At 38.7% G+C, this 25,187-nt stretch overlaps 5 protein-coding genes and 1 long non-coding RNA gene across 24 annotated transcripts in view; 4 read left to right on the top strand and 2 right to left on the bottom strand.

The window, feature by feature from the left end:
- The first annotated feature begins 1,645 nt into the window (after positions 1 to 1,645).
- LOC145547748 (uncharacterized) lies at positions 1,646 to 4,304 on the top strand. Its single transcript, XR_014084055.1, has 6 exons — positions 1,646 to 1,937; positions 2,014 to 2,298; positions 2,374 to 2,655; positions 2,748 to 3,002; positions 3,084 to 3,194; positions 3,359 to 4,304. It is a non-coding gene; the product is annotated as an uncharacterized LOC145547748 (long non-coding RNA).
- A 299-nt stretch (positions 4,305 to 4,603) lies between these two features.
- Positions 4,604 to 7,215, top strand: LOC103478542 (uncharacterized). Of its 5 annotated transcripts, none has more exons than XM_081597676.1 (9): positions 4,604 to 4,806; positions 5,211 to 5,492; positions 5,569 to 5,853; positions 5,929 to 6,210; positions 6,297 to 6,398; positions 6,480 to 6,557; positions 6,694 to 6,756; positions 6,837 to 6,862; positions 6,960 to 7,215. In XM_081597676.1, exons 1-9 carry the CDS (start codon positions 4,734 to 4,736, stop codon positions 7,071 to 7,073), a joined length of 1,305 nt encoding a protein of 434 aa, XP_081453802.1. In that variant the 5' UTR covers positions 4,604 to 4,733; the 3' UTR covers positions 7,074 to 7,215. The 5 variants fall into 5 exon arrangements, with proteins under 5 accessions (XP_081453802.1, XP_008430672.2, XP_081453801.1 ...); XM_081597675.1 differs by having other exon boundaries at positions 4,613 to 4,806; positions 6,640 to 6,756; XM_008432450.3 differs by having other exon boundaries at positions 4,607 to 4,806; positions 6,303 to 6,557; positions 6,640 to 6,756.
- On the bottom strand, positions 7,097 to 12,574 carry LOC103478539 (uncharacterized). 2 transcript variants are annotated; one of them, XM_008432445.3, is made up of 8 exons: positions 12,351 to 12,574; positions 8,894 to 9,232; positions 8,527 to 8,802; positions 8,377 to 8,430; positions 8,129 to 8,284; positions 7,835 to 7,891; positions 7,634 to 7,696; positions 7,097 to 7,551 (listed from the first exon to the last, which is right to left on the bottom strand). In XM_008432445.3, the coding sequence occupies exons 3-8, from the start codon at positions 8,696 to 8,698 to the stop codon at positions 7,541 to 7,543; spliced, it is 513 nt and encodes a 170-aa protein (XP_008430667.1). In that variant the 5' UTR covers positions 8,699 to 8,802; positions 8,894 to 9,232; positions 12,351 to 12,574; the 3' UTR covers positions 7,097 to 7,540. The 2 variants fall into 2 exon arrangements, with proteins under 2 accessions (XP_008430667.1, XP_008430666.1); XM_008432444.3 differs by lacking the exon at positions 12,351 to 12,574 and adding an exon at positions 9,375 to 9,897.
- On the top strand, positions 10,219 to 12,090 carry LOC103478540 (allograft inflammatory factor 1-like). The gene is made up of 6 exons (XM_008432447.3): positions 10,219 to 10,363; positions 10,506 to 10,567; positions 10,651 to 10,717; positions 10,806 to 10,847; positions 10,998 to 11,163; positions 11,705 to 12,090. The coding sequence occupies exons 1-6, from the start codon at positions 10,345 to 10,347 to the stop codon at positions 11,790 to 11,792; spliced, it is 444 nt and encodes a 147-aa protein (XP_008430669.1). The 5' UTR covers positions 10,219 to 10,344; the 3' UTR covers positions 11,793 to 12,090.
- LOC103478541 (casein kinase II subunit beta-like) lies at positions 12,147 to 15,219 on the top strand. Its single transcript, XM_008432448.3, has 7 exons — positions 12,147 to 12,278; positions 12,569 to 12,644; positions 14,101 to 14,203; positions 14,281 to 14,396; positions 14,485 to 14,560; positions 14,643 to 14,832; positions 14,944 to 15,219. Exons 2-7 carry the CDS (start codon positions 12,573 to 12,575, stop codon positions 15,032 to 15,034), a joined length of 648 nt encoding a protein of 215 aa, XP_008430670.1. The 5' UTR covers positions 12,147 to 12,278; positions 12,569 to 12,572; the 3' UTR covers positions 15,035 to 15,219.
- A 1,147-nt stretch (positions 15,220 to 16,366) lies between these two features.
- Positions 16,367 to 25,187, bottom strand: part of LOC103478711 (uncharacterized) — a 40,050-nt gene continuing 31,229 nt past the window's right edge. For 7 of the 14 annotated variants that reach the window (XM_081597665.1, XM_081597662.1, XM_081597667.1 and 4 more), the window contains 6 exons: positions 24,448 to 24,627; positions 20,292 to 20,681; positions 19,693 to 19,815; positions 19,353 to 19,469; positions 19,193 to 19,273; positions 16,367 to 18,818 (listed from right to left, as the gene is read on the bottom strand). In XM_081597665.1, coding sequence (XP_081453791.1) covers positions 18,789 to 18,818; positions 19,193 to 19,273; positions 19,353 to 19,469; positions 19,693 to 19,815; positions 20,292 to 20,681; positions 24,448 to 24,627 — 921 coding nt within the window. In that variant the 3' untranslated portion in view covers positions 16,367 to 18,788. Of the gene's footprint in view, positions 18,819 to 19,192; positions 19,274 to 19,352; positions 19,470 to 19,692; positions 19,816 to 20,291; positions 20,682 to 21,531; positions 22,275 to 24,447; positions 24,628 to 25,187 lie in introns of those variants that run through there. The other 7 variants (XM_081597668.1, XM_081597674.1, XM_081597669.1 and 4 more) reach the window with 7 other exon arrangements.

A 25,187-nucleotide genomic window follows, 5' to 3' on the forward strand; every position in this document is an offset into this window, starting at 1 on the left:
CTGTCTCTCTTTAAGACATCTCCCTCTTCTTCCTCACATTGTGTCTTTAGGAAACCTTCAAAACAAAAACGGAAGATTTGGGAGCTATCTTACTTTAGCCAGAGTGAAAGAATTACATATAACAGTCTTTACCACCTCTTTAAACTTTGCTGGTGAATGTTATAACACATAATATAAGTTTTATAATATATGTTACACTGTTTATTTCTAATGTGTGTCAGATGCTCTTGTGTCAGATAATCTAAGTCAATGTTAGAGAATAATAATTTTTTTTAGATTTACGGAATCTCAGTTAGCCTTCATAGCGGGGCTGAACCCCGTATTACACTAAGCACTAAAGCTAATAGCTGGTATCTCGCCGGTGGACATAAATACACTTAAGTAATATTCTAATATGAATATATACACAATAATATGTCCATCTTACTTGTGAAATGTTGTCTGTCGAGCCCTCACATCAATAGTCCATCGATCTGAACAATATCCCTCAGTGCTGAGGCATCTTCTATTGTTTTGGTTGAGCAAAATATCAGGGACGACCGCTCCAAGATGGCCGCCGTATTTCCTGCGCCATCCAATGATTGGATGGCGCAGTGATTGGATGGGTCCAGTGATTGGACCCCATCCAATCACTGGACCCCAAAGATCACCTGGTGACATCATGATGTAGAGCTGTGTATCATCCGCATAGTTATGGTAGCTAATGTTATTTCCTGTCATAACAAGTGGGAGCATATAAATATTGAAAAGAAGAGGTCCTAGGATTGAACCTTGGGGTACCCCACATGTGACCTTTGACCTCTCTGATGAGAAGTTTCCGATTGAAACAAAGAAATCCCTGTTCTTTATGTAAGATTCAAACCAGTTGAGCACTGGACCGGAGAGTCCGACCCAGGTCTCCAGTCGATTCAGTAAAATGTCGTGGTCAACAGTGTTGAAAGCTGCACTGAGGTCCAACAGAACCAGCACTGTGGTTCTCCCACAGTCTGTATTTATATGGATGTCATTGAACACTTTTACAAGTGTTCAATGATTTTCGTGCTGTGGTGAGCACGAAAACCAGACTGGAAGGAGTCAAAGCGATTCATTATTGTTAGGAAGTTATTCAATTGTTTAAAAACTACTTTTTAAATAATTTTGCTGATGAATAGGAGGTTGGAGATCGGCCTGTAATTCTGCAGCAGTGATTTGTCTAGATTGTTCTTTTTTATCAGTGGTTTGATAACTGCTGTTTTCAAAGCCTGGGGGAAAACATCTGAAGAGAACGATGAGTTTACTATTTGGATCAGATCATTAGCAACGACGGGCAAAACTTTCTTAAAGAAATACGTGGGTAGGACATCCAGACAGCAGGAACCGGAGCTTAGCTGACTTTTAATTTCTTCAAGGGTTTTATAATGAAGTAGTTGAAATTGGGTCATTTTTCCTGCATTTATTTTGTTTGGGCATAGTATTGATACTGGCTTTGGAGTGGATGTGTAGATTAATCATCTGATCTTTTGAATTTTCTCTGAAAATAAACTGGAGAACTTGTTGCAGGCAGCATTAGATTGAAGTTCAGGTGGCAATAGATACGTGCTACCTGCTTTGAAAATAAATGCTCAAGACTTATTTATATTTTTAGTCTAAATGCATTGTTTTATTATTACACATAGATCCTGTGCTGCACTTTGCTATGGCAGGAGACAGAGTTACCTTGACATGTGGTTTACCTTCTACTGGATCCTGCTCTTCAGTAAACTGGACAGTCACAGCTGGGATATGGGATACAGATGAGGTGGTTACAGCTGGAAAAGTGACACATTTAAAGGAAAACAAGTATCGTCTGCTAAAGGATTGCTCCCTGGAGATCCCTCAGATGGAGCGTGATGATGCCAAGTTGTACACTTGTCAAAGTGGAGAGCTAAATTCAAGTGTTGCCCTTCGGTTTGTTGACAGTAAGTAGGACTGTGGTTCATAAGATCTTTTAAAGTGAATATTGAATGAGAGAGTAATTTTGATTTTATTCAATAGTTTCTGAGAACAAACCTCCAGCAGAGGGCACCATAGAACTTCACTGTTCCATCAGTAAATCTACAGGATTTGACGGCTGTAAAAACACAGACATACATATCACCTGGACAACAGAGGATGACGTACCAATAACTGGTGATAGATTTAGATTTGAAAATTAATCTGTTTGCCTCTCAAAACTCATCATTACCAGGAAACTGACCGACCATCACAGAATATGGAAATGCCAAATAACCCAGAATGGTGAGGTTAAAGCCTCTGCTAGTTACGGGACAACAGTAAGAGGTAATGCTCTGCAATAAGAAATCCAAACTGTGGTTTAGTATGAACAAAGGTTGAGCTTTGCTCTCTTTCCTGTAGATGGGCTGGAGGAAGTGTTCACTGCTGTTGGTGAGTCAGTGTCACTGCTCTGCAGAAACACTTCCTCTCTCAGACTTGGAGACAGAATAGAGTGGACACTGAATGACAAAACACTCAGTGATGTGTTACCTGAAAATGGCTCAACAAATGTATTTCATGTGATCAAAGACTCATCCTTAGTAATCAGCAAACTGACTCCTCTGTATGCTGGAGATTACCAGTGCATGGCTTCATCTGATGAGCAAAGAGTGTTACACAAAATTAGGGTTCACACCCTCGAAGGTCAGTGAGAAAAATAATAGTAAATAAATTCAGACTCTGAGAGCTATATAAAAGTTTCTTCTGACACTTTTTTTTCTATGTTACAATTGCAGCAAATACACAGCCAATAGGAGGAAATCTTTCTTTGACCTGTGTGCTTACTTGTGTTGAAACATGTGAAGAAAACTTCAACTTAACTTGGTCTGGAAGTAACCAAGAGCGTTGGCAAGGCAGATTATTTCATGTCAACAACACATTGATCAATGAGCTTCTTCTCCCGGTTTGGCCAGTTCGCTCTGATGCAATAACCTGCTCTGTGTACAGAGAAGGTTCACTGAGGGCGTCAAAAAGTTTGAACCTTGATAAAAGTATGTATGTGGGGTTACATCTATAAAAATTGTACAGAAAATATAAGAATACCAAAAATGACTAGACTTTAATCTCTTCAGCTCTGCAGCTTTCCTGGATTTTAGCCCTTCGTCTTGGCCTCGTAATATGTGTAGGTGTAGCTGCAGTTGGATTTTGCATCTACATGAAGTGGAAACGCTGCAAAAATGCAGGTACTGCTGATTTACAAAATGTCATTTGTTCTGAAAAATAAGATTAAACATGATTGTTGTTTTCATATTTTTATGCTGCTAATAAACAGTTTGTCAGAACTGAACGACTTTGCAAATCAGGCAGGAATGTTCAAATGTGCTTACATCAGTTTGCTTCTTCTTAGAGCCATGAGGAAACACACCGAGGTAGAAGAATCACAAGAAACAGAAGACAACTTTACTGCTGGTGTTCTACAATTTAAAACATTTATTTGAAAAATATAAACATTTTTGTGTTTTGTAGAGGGGGAGAAAAAGCTTATGCTCACCTGGCTGACATTAAATGTCTCTACATCTTAAGGCCTAAAATTATGATTCTGGACCATCACATGGCTCAGTGGTTGAGCCACTTTGTCAATGTTTGATTTTACAATGTTTTATTTGTCTATGCCACATCTTTGCATCTGTCATGTAAGATGTCACCTTTTAGCTGCTTATCCACGTTTCCAGCATGGATGTAACCTTCTGCAGTAGTGCTGTTCCTGGCTTTGCTGCTGAATATTCAGCAACCGGTAAGTTTGTTTATTATAGGAAATATGACAACATCTATCAAAATATAATAAAAAAGCCAAATAAATATGAATTGAGCAAAAATCTAGTTTACTTCTTTTTGAATAATTTGTATTGACATTTTATTTAAACTTGTTAGCACCCTTAACAATCACAGGAAAAAAGTATTACTGCAATCATACTATCTGAATAATTTCTGAACAATGTTTTTGCTGGTTTACAATATTAAGACAATTTTTGCTTTAGTTATGGGCTTCAAGTCTTTGGGGTTCAAAGGACCTAATCTTCATCTCCCTCCTCAGATTCCTTGTCAGATTCATCAGAGACTCCAGCTGGGTCAATCTGAAACTTTAATATACATCCAGCCAGAGGAGGCATGTTGGATAATATTTATAAACATCTGTAACCCTTAATCTGCCTGGAGTGAATGATGTTTGGCTGAGCTGTACTTTTTATTTGCTTTTCATTTGAGAATCAGACCAGCTTTCTGTAAGATCAGAACCTTTAGAGAAGAACCAAAAACTGAACCAATAATGTGAGGAACCTCACACTGGATCGGGTTTATCAGGCAGCTTGTGTTCAGTTTTCATCTTACAGAATAGACAATGAACTGGACTCATCCATGACCATGAAAAGAAAAAAAAACAAAAACACATCTTTGCTAATTTTGCAATAAAGTGTCTAAAACTAACTCTACAAAAAATATGTGTTAACATGTCTGGCATCCACATGAGACATGGAGAAGAATAGGCTGAAAGTAAAAGTTATATTTACTCAAACATCTGAAGCAGAAGAACAAATTACAGGGACCTGCAGAGCGACAAAAACAGCCCAGAAGAAGATTTTGCACACATTCAGTTTTGCATTGAAGTAACATCCTGTCATGTGGTGACAAAAATACTTCCTGAAGACGTATTTTAAGAAACGGTTGCCCTTACTGAACTTGGTCATATTTGTGAAGCATTTACACAAGAGTCTTATGAAAGGAAAATGAATTTCCAGCTTTTGATTGGACTGTATCTTATATCTCCTCTATGGGCTTCGCTGGCACTTCATTCATCAGGTAGGTACAACACTTCTATTATATATAATCAGCTCATCTAGGTTGTATCAAGTATTTAAGTAATTATTTATTGTGGTGATTTGCTTTACCTTACAAATTTTAAAATGTGTGTAAGGAGAAAAAACATCCAATACAGTACCATGTGCAGGATGCTTTCTCTGTATTCGGTCATCGATTGCTTTGAAAAGCCTCCTGAAGCTCAATCAGCATAGTCTGGTTTTCAGTTCTTTAATCTTGATTAATTTGTTAATTATCCAACACAGAAACAGAGAATCACCTGAATTCACTTTGCAAGTGAATATAGGTTGAATTACCATAGATACCTAAATACCTGCTTTGAAAATAAATACTCAAGATTTATTTATATTTTTAGTCTAAATGCATTGTTTTATTATTACATACAGATCCTGTGCTGCAGATTGCTATGACAGGAGACAGAGTTACCTTGACATGTGGTTTACCTTCTACTGGATCCTGCTCTTCTGTAAACTGGACAGTCACAGCTGGGATATGGGATACAGATGAGGTGGTTACAGCTGGAAAAGTGACACATTTGAAGGAAAACAAGTATCGTCTGCTAAAGGATTGCTCCCTGGAGATCCCTCAGATGGAGCGTGATGATGCCAAGTTGTACACTTGTCAAAGTGGAGAGCTAAATTCAAGTGTCGCCCTTCAGTTTGTTGACAGTAAGTAGGACTGTGGTTCAGAAGATCTTTTAAAGTGAATATTAAACGAGAGAGTAATTTTGATTTTATTCAACAGTTTCTGAGAACAAACCTCCAGCAGAGGGCACCATAGAACTTCACTGTTCCATCAGTAAATCTACAGGATTTGACCACTGTAAAAACACAGACATACATATCACCTGGACAACAGAGGATGACGTTCCAATAACTGGTGATAGATTTAGATTTGAAAATCCATCTGTTTGCTTCTCAAAACTCATCATTACCAGGAAACTGACCGACCATCACACAATATGGAAATGCCAAATAACCCAGAATGGTGAGGTTAAAGCCTCTGCTAGTTACAGGACAACAGTAAGAGGTAATGCTCTGCAATAAGAAATCCAAACTGTGGTTTAGTATGAACAAAGGTTGAGCTTTGCTCTCTTTCCTGTAGATGGGCTGGAGGAAGTGTTCACTGCTGTTGGTGAGTCAGTGTCACTGCTCTGCAGAAACACTTCCTCTCTCAGACTTGGAGACAGAATAGAGTGGACACTGAATGACAAAACACTCAGTGATGTGTTACCTGAAAATGGCTCAACAAATGTATTTCATGTGATCAAAGACTCATCCTTAGTAATCAGCAAACTGACTCCTCTGTATGCTGGAGATTACCAGTGCATGGCTTCATCTGATGAGCAAAGAGTGTTACACAAAATTAGGGTTCACACCCTCGAAGGTCAGTGAGAAAAATAATAGTAAATAAATTCAGACTCTGAGAGCTATATAAAAGTTTCTTCTGACACTTTTTTTTCTATGTTACAGTTGCAGCAAATACACAGCCAATAGGAGGAAATCTTTCTTTGACCTGTGTGCTTACTTGTGTTGAAACATGTGAAGAAAACTTCAACTTAACTTGGTCTGGAGGTAACCAAGAGCGTTGGCAAGGCAGATTATTTCATGTCAACAACACATTGATCAATGAGCTTCTTCTCCCGGTTTGGCCAGTTCGCTCTGATGCAATAACCTGCTCTGTGTACAGAGAAGGTTCACTGAGGGCGTCAAAAAGTTTGAGCCCTGATAAATGTACGTATGTGGGGTTACTTTTCTGTTAATGCAACCTTGTTTAAGCACAAAGAAAAAAGAAATAAGACTACATTCTCTTCAGCTCTGCAGAGTCTGGCATGGTTAGGTCTCCTTCTTGGTGTTTTATTATGTGCAGCAGCAGGAGGAGTTTTTATTCACTGGAAGAGGAAGCGTAACATGGATTTGGGTCCTGAATCTGGTAGAGGAACCCGTCATCTAAGCTTTCACTTTTTGATCTTGTACCAAATGTCACAACTGATGTTTTCTCTCTTTGTGCAGCTGATGAACCGTCAAGCATCTCAATGGTAAAAAGAAATAAGTATATATATCAACATTTCCATTTGATTTGTGTCGGTCTGATATATCCCAGTCTACTAATGTCATTCTGGTTGTTTCTACCAGAATCATGTTTATGATGTCGTTCAGGATGAGGAAGCACAGCAACCGGGACCGCGAAAAAGAGAAGTTGCCACCACTGATGATGGTTTCTACAATTTATTACAACCTGTCAACTAAAGTAAAATTAACACTGCTCTGTCTTTACTTAAATGCTGAAATAGTTTTATTTGCCAACACAAAAAACAAGATTTGCAAAATAAAATACACAAGAGAAGATCACATGTTCACTTTGGATGAAATAAAGCCTGTTGAAAGACAACAGTGTAGCAAACAAACTTGAAAAATATGGATCATTTGAAATAAACTGACTGGAAACTTTGTTAGGCACTTCTGTCCAGTGGTGTTAGCACAAGTAAGGAATCAGCCAATTACATTGTAGCAGCTCACCGCATTTAGGCATTTAGACATGGTGATAACAAAATGCTGAAGGTCAAACCAATGGGGGAAAAAAAGGATTTATGTGATGCTGAAGGTGGCATGTTTCTTGGTTCAGGCAGGTTGGTCTTAATTTTATTTTATTTTATTTATTTTTTGAGGGAACAGAGAAAGATCTTCAGTGTTTTCCTTGAGTAGCCAGAAAATGTCTAGATTTGAACTGCAACAAAAATGGGAATATTGGAATATTTGCATGAATCCTCAATACTGAAGCATTAGAGTCGTCATTGCCATATACTTACAGGTGAGTCCTTCTACGTTCTCCTCTGGGAAAGCATACAAGCTGTTGATTCGATTTGTAGTATCTGTGTGTTACACAAACATTTCTCATTTAAAAGGTGGAAAATGACTCTAGTTTTAAGGCAAGAAAATACAAATAATGAGGGGCAGTTTAGATATTTGATTAAAGAAAAGTGGCACCAAGGTCATAATTTTACTCTCACCTGGTGAACATGGAAGACTGACATTCTCATAAACATCTGCAGGCTCTCTAAAGCGGACTGATTCACAAGTGAAGAAAGGGGAAAACGCAAAAAAAAAAAAGAATATATATATAAATATATACACATACATATTTACATGGGGAAAGAGGAACAGAGAGAAAACGAGAATAAGTAAGTAAAGTTTTTTTATAAAGCGCTTTTCACAGACATAAAATCACAAATCGCTGTGCAATAGAAATCAACCATAAAACCTTAAAACCATAAAAAACAGAAAGAGAGAAAAAAAGAGCCCACCTGCAGAGTTCCTCTGAGTTTTGTATCTCCTGTAAATAAGCACTCCTGTTAGTGCTGCAAGTGTGAAAATCGTGGTGATGGTCAGGACTACAACCAGAGTCGAGGTTCCACCACTTCCTTTCGTCCTGTTGGTCTCCGAAGCAATGTAAGGAGAGGCTGGAAAAGACATAAAGATGAAGGGATTTCAACATCTCAATACAAATAGACCACTGTTACAGTGTATGCGGAAAATTAAGCAGAAAATGCACCTTGGCGAGTTTCTGTAAATGCAGATGTTGGAGTCATGGTAGTTGCGGACACATCTGCTTAATAAAACAAAAAAGTGGAGAAATAGTAACAGTTATCTAATATATAACATTATTGGAGGTAATACTGAAGAGATCTGTTTAAGATCAGACCTTGATGACCCTGAAGACGTAGATTGATCTCTGAGCAACGCTGACTTTGCCCGAGCATATAATCACACTTGTACCACCCGTCGTCACTGGCAGACACAGACTTGATTGTCAGGGATATACCCTTAATTTCAACCCTTGTCAAATTAACAGGTACAGAGTTTCTCCCTTTCATCTTCGCCCATGTGACATTTGAAGGGGCCGTTTCTGCATCCACTGAACAGTTAAGACTCACTTTCTGGCCAGGCTTTGCCACCTCTGGCTTAAGAGTCCAGCAGTCTAAAAAAATCATAAAGAAGCATGTGATCTACCATGCAGATTTTATAAATTAATCGTTAAAATAAAAAAAATAAAAAAATGAAGACCTTACCTTTCACTTGTAATGTTATTTGTGTGACATCAATTCTGTCCCATCCTTTCCAAATTTCTAAATTGTACTCCCCTCCATCTGATTGTTGCAAGGTTTTCAAAAAAACACACGTTTGTCCTTTCACGTTTGCTTCCAAATTCACACGTTTGGCATCCTGGGATTTCTTTGGATACTCAAATATAACTGACGGTTGCTTGGCATCTGTGTTGTTCGTCAATCTGATTCTATAGCAAATCCTTGGATCCGTGATGTTGAAGTTTAGACATGACAGAGCCACGTCTTGATCTTTAATAGCTGACACAAACTCGGCACCCGCAGAGTCAGATTTTAATGAGGTTGCTGAGACAGGAAAGACAAAAAATTACTGTATGTAGTGAATTACTAAAATGTGCAAATCTACAAAAAAAAAAGACATAAAATATATATTAACATAGAATATTGGCTGATTTTATCCAATAAGAAAGACCAACAAAAAACTCACCTCTGCATTTGGGAGGAACTTTTAATACAAACACTAAAAGACAAACCTGAAAATACAAGTGAGCCATTTTCTGATTAATGCAGCAAGGTCCTGCGAGAATTAGCTTTTGTACCCTTTAGTTTTAAGGTAGGATATTCTCAGTTCCTGTGAAGTGTCATCTTGAAACTGAAGCACAACGAACATAGGACTGTTTTCCTATTTTCAATTGAGCAAGAGCGCCATCGTCTGGCAAAAATAAAACATCACGGCAATACCGTGATTGACTTGTTAAGTGCATCTGAATAAACTATAACATCATCCATCCTTTCATCTAATGTCTATCCTGGCTTATCCTTGCAGGATCGTTTTTCAAGATTATTGTATAATGCTAATTACAAAACCATGTTCAGTTTCACAGAAATTATACTGGATAAAAAAATACTTTTAGTAGAGAAATGTCATGTTCCAGCCTGCATTTCAAATAAATAGACTCAGTAAAATTTTAAGGATATTTGATCTTTCTAACGCCGTGTATTTATGTCCGTGTATTAATAAAGTATTTATATTAACTGCATAAACTCTAAATTCTTGGCTTATGCCTTCATTTCAGGTAACTGAGTTGTCTCTTTGCTGACTAACAACAATCTCCCATGTTTCAACAATATTGCTTCCTGAAAACTGTGAAAACATGTAACCTCATTCATCGCATTGTACAGAAGTGAAACATAACAGTGAGCGCACTGTGGGCAGTACGCTGCTGCAGTAACACGAAAAAGAACCGAATGGCACAAGTTTTCAGACCCTGCATGCTGAAAAGATGGGGTAAATGGGAATTACATTTTTTGCATCACACAGTTGACCTTAGCTCTCTGCTGCCTTAAATGTAATGCAGGAACTTCACCCAGACCTCACTTCCTCTTCAGATACAATTTACAACCACAGCGATTAAAAACAGTCGCTGTTTTACAGTTTCCCAGCACAGTTCACACAGATGGATAACATTGCTCAAGGTAAGCATGCATTTTTCTACTAAAGCTTATATTTTAAAGCCAATTCAATTGAAAAAAGCTTGAAATTTCAAATTGATATGGTTTGTTTTTCTTCTCAGAATTCAGAAAATGATTTGCTTGATCACCGTTTTGTTTTTAACAGGAGGTAAAGCTTATGGGCTTCTTAAGTCTCAGCAGGAGGAAAAACTTAACTCCATAAATGAGGTGAGCTGGAATAACTGTCATATTTGGGTAGAGTAATTTAGCTTCATGGTGTGACCAAACAAATGAACTGATCCCCTTTTCAGGCGTTTCTCTCCGATTCAAAGTATGCAGAGGAGGAAGATCTGGCAACAAAGCTTGAAATGTTTAAAAGTGAGTTACTTGGAGTAATAAATGTCTTTATTTGCATTTAAATTGCTGGTATAATGTTCTGTAAAACACTTCCATGTCTTCCTTTTAGAGAAATACATGGAGTTTGATCTCAACGACAAAGGAGACATAGGTAAAGACTATCAAACTTCTACATAACAAAAGTATTTTTAGCTACCGTGAGAAATTTCAACTTGCTCACTCACTCGTTTTTAACAGCGTTTTCACAGGCCACTTGAACTTGTCAAATTTACTTCTTATGTATCCACAAACAATATTTCAGATATGATGGGGTTAAAACGTATGCTGGAAAAACTTGGACTAGCCAAAACTCACTTAGAGCTGAAAAAGATGATGTCAGAGGTAGCTGGAGGCCCATCGAAGGACACAATCAGCTACCACGACTTCCTGAATATGATGCTGGGGAAGCGAAATGCAATTCTGAAGCTGTGAGTATATTTAGGTTAACATGAAACTGAAAGGGTGTCTGATTCTAGATCGATTCAAGTTAGAGCTTTTGAGTATGTTTTTGAATGTATGTCTTTGAAATAAAAAAAATAAAATGGTTTTGTGCTTTGCTATGTAATGAGACCAGGTAGATTTTCATGTAAGCTCTGAGTAAAGAAATCCGTTGTACAAACACAATGCTTTTAAAGAAGGCTGTATAATATGATCGCATGGCTTTTGTTTTAAACTGTCAACTAATGCTAACTCTTACCCCTAACCACAACACTTTAAGCTAAAAGTGGATTTTCTTTGGTTTCCACACTTTCACCAACCATGTTTTTCGTGTTTCCATAAGTACGTGAAAAATATTATAGCTCCTAGATCAGCAGCTGACCAGCTGACCAGCTGCTGATCTAGGAGTGAATGACAGTTTTCACTTTCACAGCACTTTTTCTGTCATCTCATTAAAGGAACTTCAGAAGGTACAAAGAGTATGATTGAAAATTTGAAGTAATAACAAGTGTTTCTTCTTCCACTGCTAAGGATTCTAATGTTCGAAGGAATGGGAAAGGAGCAGGAGCAGAAGGATGTTGGTCCACCTTCACGCAAAACCTTTTCAGATCTTCCCTGAAGTCTTCATTACATCAGGATATGTTTTCTTTTTTTTTAAGAGTCCTTCTGGCCCAACCAAGATGTAAAACAGTGGGAAATTTGACTGAAAAAAAAGTAAATTATTTTAAAAGTATGGAGTGTTGTTGCATAAGTTTGATAATAAAATGAAAAGCATATAGCCTAATGTCAACGTTACTTATAACTGTTGGGAATTTTTTTTTTTATTTACCTGAGAAATATGGACATCAATGTCATTTTTATTTTTTTGTTACATCCGGTGTATTGGAATTGTTATTTTATTAAAAAGAGGAACAGTGTTTGAACAGTGTCGGTGTTTGTTTAAATTCAACGAGTTATAATTCGTTAAATGTTTCTATTTCCTGTTAGCCCATTATAATTAGACTATTAATTTGAAAACCTAAGACACCGGAAGTTGGTCATCGCGGAAGAGAGGAAAAGCTAGCAAAGCCTGCATATTAATACATTATAAGGCACATTTAAACGGGTAAGTGAAGCTAAATCTATGTTGTAATTTAATAAACTCTCATGTGAAAATACTTTTAACAGAAATACTTACCGAATTATGCACCCTAAGCTACATAGCAACACAATAGCTAGCCAGGTAGCGTGTATATGAAGAGCTAACGTAAGTTGCGGTGACCGTAAACTATATCGGAGCACATATCCGATAAGTGACGGCGTATAATGTTAGAATGGCTCATTTTTAAGTTTGTTTTAATGAAAGCTTCTGGTTAGCCGACTGGTGTGGATCTAAAGAGCTCTACTGTTTGTCAGGAGGATGAGCAGTTCGGAGGAGGTGTCCTGGATATCCTGGTTCTGTGGACTCAGAGGAAACGAGTTGTTCTGCGAGGCAAGTTCCACCTTTACTTTGAAAATATGATCAAAGAATCAAAAGTAACAGCTCATTTATAAAAGAATCGAGTCTGTTTTACATTTGTACCTCAACTGAGAGGCTTTTAAGTTGGGGTCGGAAACTGTTGGGTTCTGACACATTTCCAAGAGTATTACGTTAAAAACAAAACCGGTTTTACTAAACGTTGACTTCTAAAAGTCAACGTTGAGACATTTGAGAGAGTGGACAGCCTTTTATAAGCTGAAATTCTAGGGGTAAACCTCCATACACTATGTTGGGGAAAAAATGTTCTGTGCATGCGAAAGACACCTGTGGTGGTTCAAACAATACGTAGTCACGATCCTTTGGCTCAGTTACCATTCCTTTTCAGTAGTTACCAGAAATAACTTTTAAGGAAGTGTTTTATTTAACTACTGTAGCTTCTTCTTGTGGCTGCAGTGTCTGTGTTAACAAGTAACAGGTAACCTAAGAGATATAGTAAGTAGAGAGATATGTGTATGCACTGGTTGCAATAGTGTAGATATGTACACAGAAAAGAAGTCTACGGAAGATGTTCATTGTGTTCATCAGAGCCTGGATAAAGAAACTCTCTGTGGCAACTGGTTTTAGCAAATGGCGCCGACCTGAAATGTATAGAAGCTCTGATGACCCTCTCTATGGGTCTGATTGATTTGTGGCCAAGATAAACCACACAGTGGTGAATGTGCAGAGGACAGACTGAATAATGGCAGTGATGAAAATCACCAGCAGTCTAATCATTCCATGAGGCTGCTTTTCTTTAACAGAGACAAAGCTAGGGAATACTGGGGACACCAAGGAAGAATAAGAGGTTTTAACTTCGAGCAAGACAAAACCCTAAAACTACAAATACAACCAGAAAAGCAATAGCTAGATTTAGCTCTGAGTATATTCATGTGTGCTCAGAATATGGTCAAAATCCATAAATAACTCCTCATAAGATTCAAAAACCAATGGTGAAAGTTTCCTATAGATCTGCAATGCTGGTAGAGACATATCTCAAAAGATTCTATAATTGTTCCAAACGTGGTTCTAGTAAGTATTGACTGTAAAATGCAAATATATTTGGCAATCAGAAATCCTTTTCAAGTACTTTTGCAAACACTGTGTTCTCTACCGGAGAACATGGCAGCTTATACCAAACAAACCGGTCAGAGATCGTGTATGTACAAAAAACAAAGCAAAAAAAAAAACAGAATGAATTTTCCAGGAATTGTTTGTTCTCAGCATCCATCCAGTTAATCACTGGTTAGACCTGCACATGTGCACTTGTACTATCCAATTTCTAATTATAACCCCTTATTTTCTGCCCTGGCAGCAGCTGAATAATCCTGTTAGACGCTTCTCTAATGCTTTCACATCAGTGTGTGGTATTATTCCGACTGCAGCAACAGTACCTATTCACTGAACATACGCTGTACATGCTGTATTTCAGGTTGATGAAGACTACATTCAGGACAAGTTCAACCTGACAGGACTGAACGAGCAGGTCCCTCATTACCGTCAGGCTTTGGATTTGATTCTCGACCTGGAGCCTGGTGAGGTTATTAGACTTTGGATTAAAAGGAAGAAAAATTATAGTTTTTAACTTCCTGCGTGATTTTTCTTTTAACAGATGAGGAAACTGAAGATAACCAGAATCAGAGCGATTTGATTGAGCAGGCAGCTGAGATGCTCTATGGTCTTATACATGCACGATACATTCTCACAAACAGAGGCATCGCACAAATGGTACCGCAGTGCATAATGACTAGCGAGTCTCACTGGCTCTCCAAATCAGTCATCAGCAGCCATCTTTAATTTTTGTTTCTCTCTTTAGTTGGAAAAATACCAGCAAGGGGACTTTGGCTATTGTCCCAGAGTATACTGCGAGAATCAGCCAATGCTTCCTATTGGTGAGGTGGACACTTTCCAAACATTTTCTCCCACACTTGGTCATTGAGTCTTTCCTTACCGTTTGCTTTCTGACTAATCTAGGCTTGTCAGATATCCCAGGAGAGGCAATGGTGAAGCTTTACTGCCCTAAGTGTATGGACGTGTACACTCCTAAATCCTCCAGACATCATCACACAGATGGAGCCTACTTCGGCACAGGATTTCCTCACATGTTGTTCATGGTGAACCCAGAGTATCGACCAAAACGACCAGCCAACCAGTTTGTACCAAGGTTTGTTCACGTTTGTAAAGATTTATATTTAATGGTGTGTTTTAAAAAGTAGGAACGGGGTGTTTGTTGTATGAACCAGAAGCTAATTTCTTTGTTGTTTTTCTTTTTCAGGCTATATGGTTTCAAAATTCACCCAATGGCCTACCAACTCCAGCTTCAGGCCGCATCAAGTTTCAAAAGCCCAGCAAAGACAATTCGCTAGAATCCAACTCTGCGATGACAATGGACTCAAACATCATCATTGGACTTGTTTGAAGCAGTGAAGTATATATTCCCAATAAAAAAAGCTTGACATCTGCCTAAAGTAGTCTTTGTTTGTACTTTTAAACTCAGTCATTTGTTCTAATTTGGGGAATATAACAATAAATACACTTTTGCAAAGTTCAATTTGTGTGGATTGGTTTATAGGTTTGGGGATTTTAGTTTATAAAGGGATAATCCTCTATGCCCCTTTGATAGTTCACAAGTTTGAAGTGAATTTGCTAAAGTTGTGAAAAACAATTTGGAAATGTACAAAGATTTAGTTTACGCAGTATTTAGATGTTTTGTTTTTGCCATAGTTGTGGTACATTAATAGGAAACAAAAAAATAGGACTACACATGTAAGGAACTAAATTACATGGTCCCATGCATGCTACTTTTAGTACCAACTGTCTTGATTGTTATAGACACAGAACCTGATGCACATAGAAGTTTTAATCGTAGCTAAACAAAATTATTACAGTAATAGTCTTACACTAAAAAGTACAAATATTTTAACCCTGATTAATGAGGTTGTAACATGCAGAGAACAATCTGAGCACTCTGCTCAGCATTCTATATATAGTTCTGGATGCTCTTTTATCCTTTGGCACACTCCACAGATTCCTTTGAGAATGAACAGCATACACAGGGCCTTTGGAAAAGAAAGGGCCCATTGTTTGCATAACTGGGCATGTGGTGGTTTTCCAGGTATTTTGTTAAATGGCTCAAATTTGATAACTGCAGACAGTTCCAATTAAAATTCAAGTAGAAGGCAGCAATTGCTGGTACATGAGTCAAATTGTAGTTTTGGTGCCTCACTTACCATCAGTGCTTCACTGTGCATTGTGACCAAACATCTTAACCCTGTGTGGAGCCTGGCTTGTTCCAGTTATTTTAAACTATGTAATGATTGATCTGACTATAAAAATTAGCAAAAGAGAAGCAACTGTCTCCATTTCCTGACTTGAGACCAATGCTTTTACCTTATGTAAATGGCATGTCCACTCATCTTTTCCCATTTTAAGGAGTGGCTTAAAAGGAGTCATATTTGCCACAGGGAAGCATGAAGTCATGAACTACTAATGAAAAGCTTCAAAACACTGATTAGGGCTATTAGTCAGGGCAAATGAGAACAATACTTAGTCATGGTTATTAAAATACTGAGGATATATAAGATGGTGGTAGTAGGTTTTACATATCTATCAGGAGTACCAATATTTGTGTAAGGACACAATGAAACTTGATCATTGTTTATGTAGAAAGCTATATTTCACACACAACCCAACACAAATGCAAGTAAATGCATATTTTATTTTTTTTTCTTCATAAAAAGACAGGGAGAATTCACAAAGCAACTATAGTTTCTTTGTCTAAAATCTACTTTTACTTAATATGGAATACTACGTTTTCATCCTGAAGAAGATTGTGGATGTTTTTTTTTGTTTCTTTTTTAAATGCATGAAGCTATGATAAGAACAGATCCTGTTTGGACTTTAGGACAAAAAGGAACATGTTAGTAAGCAAGTTCTCTAAAAGTTAGTCAAGCATCCCTTTCTATAGAAAAAGCACAGGAAAACGGCAAGCGAGTGCAAATCTACTCAAAACTATGTGGTTAAAAAGGCTTTACAAACTTGTTTGATAATGAAAGTAATATATTGACATCTCTACCTGAAGCTTTGAAGCTCATTAAAACACCACAGTACATCAAAATCACATGAAACGGTTCCGACTTTACAAATAAATTACTGTATAGCAGAACATAAAAAAGACAACCTGTGCTCCTGTGGGAGGAAAAAAAAAGCCACGTATACTCGGGCAGCTGCCTTCATCTCTTACATGTGTGGTAATAGTGATAGACGAGTTTTCATTCTCATTGACCTCACTTGACTGAACATGAATGTACATTTACAACACAGATGGATATACATTGATGACAATCCCTTATACAATCATAAGGAGGTCTGTAGTCTTACATAGAACATCAAAACCTGAGATAAGCAGACCAAAGCGAGAAAAACATCTCATTGACCAAATAAAGTGGCTGAATAGTTTACACACCCTTGGTAAATTTGCCAGGTTTTTTCCTGATGAATCTGCACACAATTTGACATTTATCCTGTACAATTCAAGAAAGAAAAAAAACAATTGGAAAAAACATAAAAACATCTGAAATGACCTGGTTGGATGACCATGAACACTAATGCCTTGTATTCTTGACATTCTTCACAATAGTGAACTCAAGAAAATCCACAGAATTTTAGATATGACACTAAAAAGACAGTCATCAACAACTGGGCTTGTTAAAACTGGACATTTCCCTAAAGCTGATGAGAAAAAAAAATGGATTTGGAATACTGAAAGTAACAGTGAAGGAGCTACAAGAAGTTGCTAGTGGGTGTTTTTGACATGTCACCAATCTCAATAATGTCCAGACTAAACAGGAAAGCACCTCGGGAGGTCTGCAGTGCATCTCGTTGATCAACATAATTTCTGCAGTCCTGTTTGGTCTTGATTCAGAGAACTTTCAACAAAGCTTTAGTTTAGGGGTGGGCTCGCTTACTTATCCAGGTTGTTGCAGAATTTATTTATTTTCTTAAAAAAAAATAAAAAAGCTTGTTTCTGTTGAACATACAGGATAAATTTCACAACATGTGTGGAGATGATTTCAAAACTGTTTAAGACCAATTGTTGACAAAAAAAAAACCTGTCCTTTTACGGATGTGTTTACATTTTAAAGAAGCCACTGTTTGTTAAAAGTAATTAGAACTCTTATGATAATGAGCAAAACATGACTTGTTGAGCACTTCTTAGTAAAAAGATGAGAAATCTGGTATACTTGGTGTACTACAAGAGGAAACGAATAAGAATGATTCAGGTTCATTCAGGCAGAACAGCTCTTTAAATAACTGGTCACCTACAAATCGAATGAACAGATGGATATGAATAACTTAAAAACCTCTTTTTGTTTTTTTTACAAATACTATAAAAAGCACACTTTTAAAAAATAGAGAAATATTCGAAAATAGATAAATTTTAGTTCAAACTTTACAAGAATGTGTAGGCTACTGGTTCCACGCTGGTTGGGGGAAGCAAAGATTTGGGACCTCGCTTTTTTGTACCTGAGCAGTGAACAAAGCCAAAAAAACTTGTCCAAATTTGAGCACAGAATATCTTTGTTCACGTTTTAAATGTGAGGTATGTAATTTCAATAATAATAATAATTATTATTATATTAAAAAAAAAATCTCTCTTGAATTTAATAGACAACAACAAAAATAAGAGTTCACTTGAATGTCGTCTTAACGTTTTCCCCAAGTAGCACCAAGGGAATCACTGCTAATCATGGTTTCTTAACTGACGCTCTACTACATTTGTAGAAAACCACTATTAAACAATAAAAGCATTTTAAAGCAAACATAACAGACATCACTCAACTGAGAAAAGGCTGGTTATTAACCAATCAAATGTTCACACTAAACCCCGGGATGATAAGTGAAGCATTTGATCAGCAGTTCCTACCTACTGTGAAGAGCTCAACTTAGAAATCAAACATGATCTACAAGGAACAGTCTACTTCATAATCAGTCCTTTTAGATGCAGATTTCTGAGGTTTTTCTGTTGTGCGCAAACAGACTTGGTCACTGTTTGTGTTGAGTGTCGCGGTCTAAAGGACGTTGAAGGTGGCGAGTTAAATGGACAAGGGAAGGGCTCTGTTACAATGCTGATGCTCCGCCATGTTTTTCCTGAAAAGAAACATATATTTGTGATATCAGAATCAAAAAGTGGATTTTTTTTTTCTAATCTAAACTTAGAAGGAAAAAAACTTTTCCCTTGGCAAATCTTAATCATCAATTAAATGAAATATTTGCAGACCCAAAATATTAGGGGTTTTCTGACTTTTTGAAATTGATTGGTCCTTCATATGTTTTAAGAATGTTTAATTTTTCATATTTCCTCTCTATTAATCCTTCCACAATCTTCATTTCAGGGTCATCTAGACCCCACGACTTCTTTACTCTGTGCACGGTCCAGCTGGCTCGTGCTGACCCCATGTGCACTTTTACAAGATTTTTTTTTAAATTATTTTCAACAGCAAATGTTGTTTCATGTCATGTACCTTTTCTTGGTCAACATCAGAGTCTGCCGTGATGACAATTCTCTTCTCCACCCGGGTCTCTGAGGATCCACTTTTTACCACCTGAACCAAAAGCATATACAGTGTATTCAAGAGGCCCACAATCTGAAAGGATGAGTGGAAGAAAACTTGCACAGCTAACCTTTGAGATATGGGTGGTAGTGGTGGTGACAGTGGTGCCGCTGCTCGTCTCTGAGGTAACGGTCTTGGAAGTGGAAAAAGAGCTATCCTTGTCCTCATCTGTGCCGTCATCTGTCATCTGAGGAAAACACCAAAAGAAGAAAAAAAAACAAAAACAAACGATTAAGCTTTTCAAACTGATTTAACGCTGATGTTTTTCTTAGGAAGGTGCAGTAAAGCTTCTTTGCCCCCTGCCCTCCCTTCCTCTGCCGCCCCTTCAAGAACCATCATATTGTTAGCTTGTCAAGTTCTGGAGGCAAGTTGGATCTGGACTGAGCTGCTGCTGGAGCTGGAGCCCCTACCTTTGAAGACTCATAGGTGAAGGTCTTGGTTGGGACGATGGGAACTTCTGTGGTGGAGATGTCACCAGGCAGGGAGTTGGAAACAGCTGTGATGGTGACAGTGTGGGTCTGCACCAGAGGGGGCTGTGAATGGGAGCACAGCCCCGTGAGTGGCTGTTTAACCAGACACTTCGCACCTCACAGCAATCAGTTCTTCTTTCACACCATGCAATCGCTCTTAGTGCAAATTGTTTCCACCACCACCAGCCCAAACCCGGTCTGATTATCTCCAAAACAATGCAGTCACACCTCCAACTTCATTCGCAACACTTATAGGATGATTTTGTCACTTATAGAGTGATTTTAATCATTGTGTTTCAGCGTAGAAAGTGGTATTGTTATAGCAACCCGTCACCATAGACAGGATCTTGCAGCGTCACCGTGCGACACCTCTGCAGCACACTCTGTTTACTTTAAACTCAACTGCCACTCTTGCAGCATTGATTTTATTTCTAGATTGGTGTTAGTTTCTTTTGTTCTGGTGCTGCAAAGAAGTCAGCAAGTGTGGAAGCTGAAGGCCAAGAAAGAAAAGAAACAGCATCTCCCCCCTTTGAGACTACCTGGGAGCAGCGCATGACCTTCGGACCGTCACTCCAGAAAAAGGAAGGTGGGGAAAGTCCAACTATTCCCCCGGAGCACTCGGGCGCTACGAGACACGTTCCTTCTTCCTCCGGGATCTTATCTAAAGCTTTACAGTTGGACTCAACTGGGAGAGCCAGCTGCGCCATTTCCACCTCTACGAGCGGCACCAGGAGAGTCTCAAAAACCACAACCTCCTCGTGATCGCACAATGACTCTTCAACGGGAGCGCCGAGGCCTTCGACAATGTCAGGCTCGCTCTGACGGCTCTCAGAAGGCCCGGATGCCTCGGCACCCCCGAAATTGTTCCTGGCATCCTCATGAAGAGTTTTTGTTTCTGAACTTTTGCAACTGGGACTAATGCACACACTCTAAAAAAAGACAAACACAGTCACTATGATCATGAGCAGGCAAAGAGTTGTGAATAACAAATGACATTTACACGAATCAGAAGAACATGTTTGCATGCCATTTCCTTCGTACAACAGATATAAGAACGTGGGATGTCAACAGAAATGATTCAGTGTCCTTGTTTTCTTTAATAAAAATGATCGGTTTCACTGGAAAAGACGAAGCCTGCAAGCCAATCTGTAATCATTTCCATTCATGATAGTTAGCTGCTGAACCACAAGAACAAAGATTTAGATAAAAATGGTAGATTTCATCCATTCAATGTCTCCAACTTTACCCCCACAGTCCACATCATGTATGTTCAGGGACAAAAGAATCATATGAGGTTTATTGACAAAAAAAATTTAATTACACCCTAAGGTTTTTCCTTTCTTGTGTGAATTTTTTTTCCCCAATAATGTTCATATTGAACTAATACAAAACATGAAACTACTGCATTATTTAGGATTAGGGGTGTTGGGGGACACAATCAATGCATTTTTAAATGCATGGTGTCAAAGCTCCTGACTAAGATCAACTCTCGGGCCCCTGTTGTTGGTGTGATTTAAATAGAACAGGAGACTTGAACAAATATTTGCCATTTTGCTATATTTAAATATGTTTTTAAATTTTTGCTGGTTTGTATTTTGTTGTGCTCTTGTTTATCTTGACTTTAAAACACTTTGGTCAACCCGTAGTTGATTTTCTATGTGTTGTTGACTTTGAGAGAGAAAACAAAACACTAGAACAACAATGCATTAAATAAATGTAATGTTTAGGACCTGGTATTTCTATGATGAAATCCGACCGAATGAAACAAAAAAGACTGAGTTGTTTATGGAATGTCTTTTATTCCTTGGTCTAAGTTGATTGTCGAAATATCATGCAACAAGAACTCTGTTGTGGTGAAGGACAAAAATGTATTACAACTGAGCTGCCTCAAGGTTTCCAACAACTGGAAATGCTACTCTACGAGAAAGAATATGAGAAACATGTCATTCAAGGTTGTACGTTGTGTGTGTTCAGAAAAAAGTCACAGTGATCAGTTTATCCAAAGACAAAAATCCTAAAAACTACTGAAGATATAAATGCACCCAGCATGTGTAGAAAACAGGCTCAAAGTGATCTGGTCATGCTTTAAAAACTTTAAGTTGCAGTTATCTTTAAACTCCATCAGAGAAAATGTGAAACAGTCAATTCCAGTCCCGATCAGTCTTTACAGAGGAGGTCTGTTTCTGGCTGGAGAAACCAGGAGGTTGTGCAGCACCGGGAACCAAAGAATCAAAGTCTTTTCTGACAGATGTCTGAGCAAAGGGCAGCTTCTTGGGTGGAGCAGAGGATGGGAGGGGGGTGAAGAATGCTGGAGTGGTGTTGGCAGAAGAGGCGAAAGGAGGAGGAGAAGAATAGGGAAAAAAGCTAGAGAATGATTGATAGATGAGCGAGGCGCGGCCTCCGTGGGTCACATTCACACCTTTGTGCAGGGACTCGGCAGCGTCGAGGAGGCCCCCCCCCCAGCCTCAGCTGCGTTTGGAGTAGAAGTCTAGCAGAGGGCCGCGTGGGAGGCGGATGACAAACTGAGAGGGGGAGGAGGAGGAGGGAGGGAGAGAGATAAGAGGAAGGATTTCTGAAGAGTCTGCAACGATTGATATAGAACTGCTAGCATTTTGCAGTGTCTTCCTATTGATTGAAATGATAAAGTCTGGTGAACAAAATTTTTGAATGTTATTGTTGTTACTCAGAGCATGGAAATGTCAACACTACATGCATTTTAACATGCACTCCTTAATGTCCATGTCTAAGGATTTCATATTGGTTTGGAAAAGACAAAGTGATCCACACGTCCTGCGTCAATTTACACAACTAACATGGAATTAAAGTTCAGAGATAAAAATCAATCGATTCAATCACAGCCAGAATAAATGCGAGTTGATGATGGTATATTTAATGCATTTAAGTTCAGTGCAGTACTTCAAAATTAGATGGCTTCTCCCCTCTCACAGAATCATTCTGCAAACACAGAATGATAAATTATGTAAAATTAGAAGCAATCTTCTGTCAGGATACTTGATGTTTCGAGCTGATAATTGTTGACAGTAAGCAGGTTCTGCATGGGCCCCGTTTCATTTCCCCGTTGTGATTTCTGTACAACTCAACCGCATGTTGATGAAAATGTAAGCCATCAACCATGTATTACAACCACAGACATCAATGTAGTTTACTGGAATTTTGTGTGAGAGAACAACATGAAGTAGAGAATAATTTTGATGTGTATGAAGAGGTATCCGTCAACATCAATATTTGCGTCTTTGTACAGATTCCTATAATGATTTCGGTAGGGACACTTTGACACCCCAACTATTCCATTATAGCACTATTTGTTATGTTCCTCTGGGAAGGTGAACTTTCTCTCTAGTCTTGAATGTTCTGCAGTTTCCAACATGTTGTTTTTTCAGGATTGCCTTGAATTGTGCTCATCATTTCCTGCTTCTGCTGAAGAAAAACCCTTTTAATAGCTTGATGGTGCCGGTGCCATGTTACACTGTCAGGATGCTGTGCGATGTGTATCGTTAGTTTTCAGCTACGCAGAGAGCTACATGTGGGCCAAAATGTTTAATTTGGTCTCTTCTGACCTTTTTCCAGATATTTCATGTTTCCTACATGGCTCATGGTAAGTTTTAAGTGTGATGTTACAGGATGTCGTTCATTAATTTCTTCCATCCTGCCAACATCCCCGGCAGGACAGATTTGTGGAGGACGCATTTACTAGTAATCAACAAATTCTCAGGCCAGCTGAAATTAAACTGCAAACAGGCTGACTCTACCTTGTAGGTGACTTCTAAATGCATTTGTTGGGGGGGGGGGGCATCAGAGTAAGTGGGGCTGAATACAAATGTACATCTGTTCATCTTGAATTTATTTAATTCCTTTCCAAGTGTGTGGCACGTCATTCTGTCACATAAAATCCCAGCAAAATACGATAAAGTTTGCATTTGAAATGTGAAACATTCGTAACACTTTTGCAAGGCACTAAAAGTTCAGATGCAAAAGTGGATGAAACTTTATTTATAAAACACAACAGCCGAGCTAAAGCGGAAGCAAAGAAAGTGGATCAGAAGCAGAAAGGAAGCAATGAAGGAGGAGGAGAGGAAAGGAGAATAAAGGAAGCACTGCTCTGTGTCAGGACGTGCAAGCCTTCAAGAAAACTGCTCATATCTTAGTCATGCGCTATTCTTTCCGAGTCAGGTCCGTCAGTCATGCAACACAAACATGTCGGGAGTTTGGACACATCCAGTGCAGTTAAGACCCAATTTCTCAGAGATTGGAGAACCAGTCCAACCGAAGCCTCACGCTTGTCTGTCTCAACAGTGAGAGAACGAAAGCACCAGGCCTCGTTCCACCAGTCCAACTGCAATCCTTCATACGCATGCATGTGCCGCATACCACATGCCGTCAGTTTCATCAGAGAAGTACATGCATTCCCTTTGCACACAGTATCACACAAAGATGATCAAGAATAGCAGCTGGAGGAGACCGAGTCCTTCCTCTATCATTTTACATGGTCGGCAGATTTATTGAAGAAAACTGAAATCTTATGCAACGTTTACAGCAAAATAGAGATTTATTTGATACAAGAATGCACAGCGCCCCAAAATAATGTGCCAGTTCGGAACTGACCATCAAAATTCCCTACAACTCCAAAACCGGAAGATTCTAATTTAAAACGGGAATTATATCTGCAGGACTTACCCCATCTGCATTGGGCAGCGGCTGGCCATTGATGCCCACGGTACGGAACGGAGAGTGCGTGGACAGACGCTTGTCCCATTCACTCTGCCTCGGCTCCGGCACGGCCTCCATGAAGTTCCGCTTCAGTTCACTGATGCTGGCGTGGTGCCTGAGCAGGTCCTCCTGAGGCTTTTCGAACTCCTACACGAGTCAGAAAAAGTTGAGGAGAAGGACGAGGTGTTGTGGGGGAAGGACAGAGAGTGTGATAAATGGAAGGGACCATGGCAATGATAGACGCATGGAGAGAGAAGGATATTGGGAATAGAAGGAAATAAAAAAAAAAAAAGAAAAGCATGAGATTATGATGTTGCTTTACTAGTCCATCTGTGAGTCTGGTTTCATGAATAAGCAGAAGCGGAGTTAGCAGGTAGTTCTGTGGGAAAAATATTAGAGGTGGGGGGAATAAATCCAGATGTTTGTACTTCTTCATAGAAGTACAAATGCTTGGCTTTTTTCAAAGCGGGTAATCAGCGGTGCTTTTCAAACTTCATATGAAGTCTGGCAGCTGACTGATTTGTAGTTTTAAACAAGCAGAAATCGATCAGTAAGGATTTCAACTCCACAGCAATTGAAATTGCAATAAAAGCATCAAGAAAAACAGGCTGCAAATCAAAGGGGCAGGAGAAGAGAAGACGGCGGCCGGCCATGGTCGAGATTGCTGAAGACGCAGCCCGAGTAGAAGAGACACGTTCATTTGGAAG

Source organism: Poecilia reticulata, chromosome 16 (genome assembly GCF_904066995.2).
Source record: "Poecilia reticulata chromosome 16, P_reticulata-male-v2, whole genome shotgun sequence".
Classification (NCBI taxonomy): domain Eukaryota; kingdom Metazoa; phylum Chordata; class Actinopteri; order Cyprinodontiformes; family Poeciliidae; genus Poecilia; species Poecilia reticulata.

Coding starts and splice junctions, on each gene's coding strand:
- LOC103478539 (XM_008432444.3), bottom strand. CDS start 9,441: ATGGCTCACTTGTATTTTCAGGTTTGTCTTTTAGTGTTTGTATTAAAA. Junction 9,233..9,374: donor AGTTCCTCCCAAATGCAGAG/GTGAGTTTTTTG, acceptor TTCCTGTCTCAG/CAACCTCATTAAAATCTGAC. Junction 8,431..8,526: donor ACGTCTTCAGGGTCATCAAG/GTCTGATCTTAA, acceptor TTTATTAAGCAG/ATGTGTCCGCAACTACCATG.
- LOC103478540 (XM_008432447.3), top strand. Junction 10,718..10,805: donor AAAGCTTGAAATGTTTAAAA/GTGAGTTACTTG, acceptor TCTTCCTTTTAG/AGAAATACATGGAGTTTGAT. Junction 10,848..10,997: donor CAACGACAAAGGAGACATAG/GTAAAGACTATC, acceptor ACAATATTTCAG/ATATGATGGGGTTAAAACGT.
- LOC103478542 (XM_008432449.3), top strand. CDS start 4,734: ATGAATTTCCAGCTTTTGATTGGACTGTATCTTATATCTCCTCTATGG. Junction 4,807..5,210: donor GCTGGCACTTCATTCATCAG/GTAGGTACAACA, acceptor TATTACATACAG/ATCCTGTGCTGCAGATTGCT. Junction 6,558..6,639: donor AAGTTTGAGCCCTGATAAAT/GTACGTATGTGG, acceptor CATTCTCTTCAG/CTCTGCAGAGTCTGGCATGG.
- LOC103478541 (XM_008432448.3), top strand. CDS start 12,573: ATGAGCAGTTCGGAGGAGGTGTCCTGGATATCCTGGTTCTGTGGACTC. Junction 12,645..14,100: donor GAAACGAGTTGTTCTGCGAG/GCAAGTTCCACC, acceptor GCTGTATTTCAG/GTTGATGAAGACTACATTCA. Junction 14,204..14,280: donor GATTCTCGACCTGGAGCCTG/GTGAGGTTATTA, acceptor TTCTTTTAACAG/ATGAGGAAACTGAAGATAAC.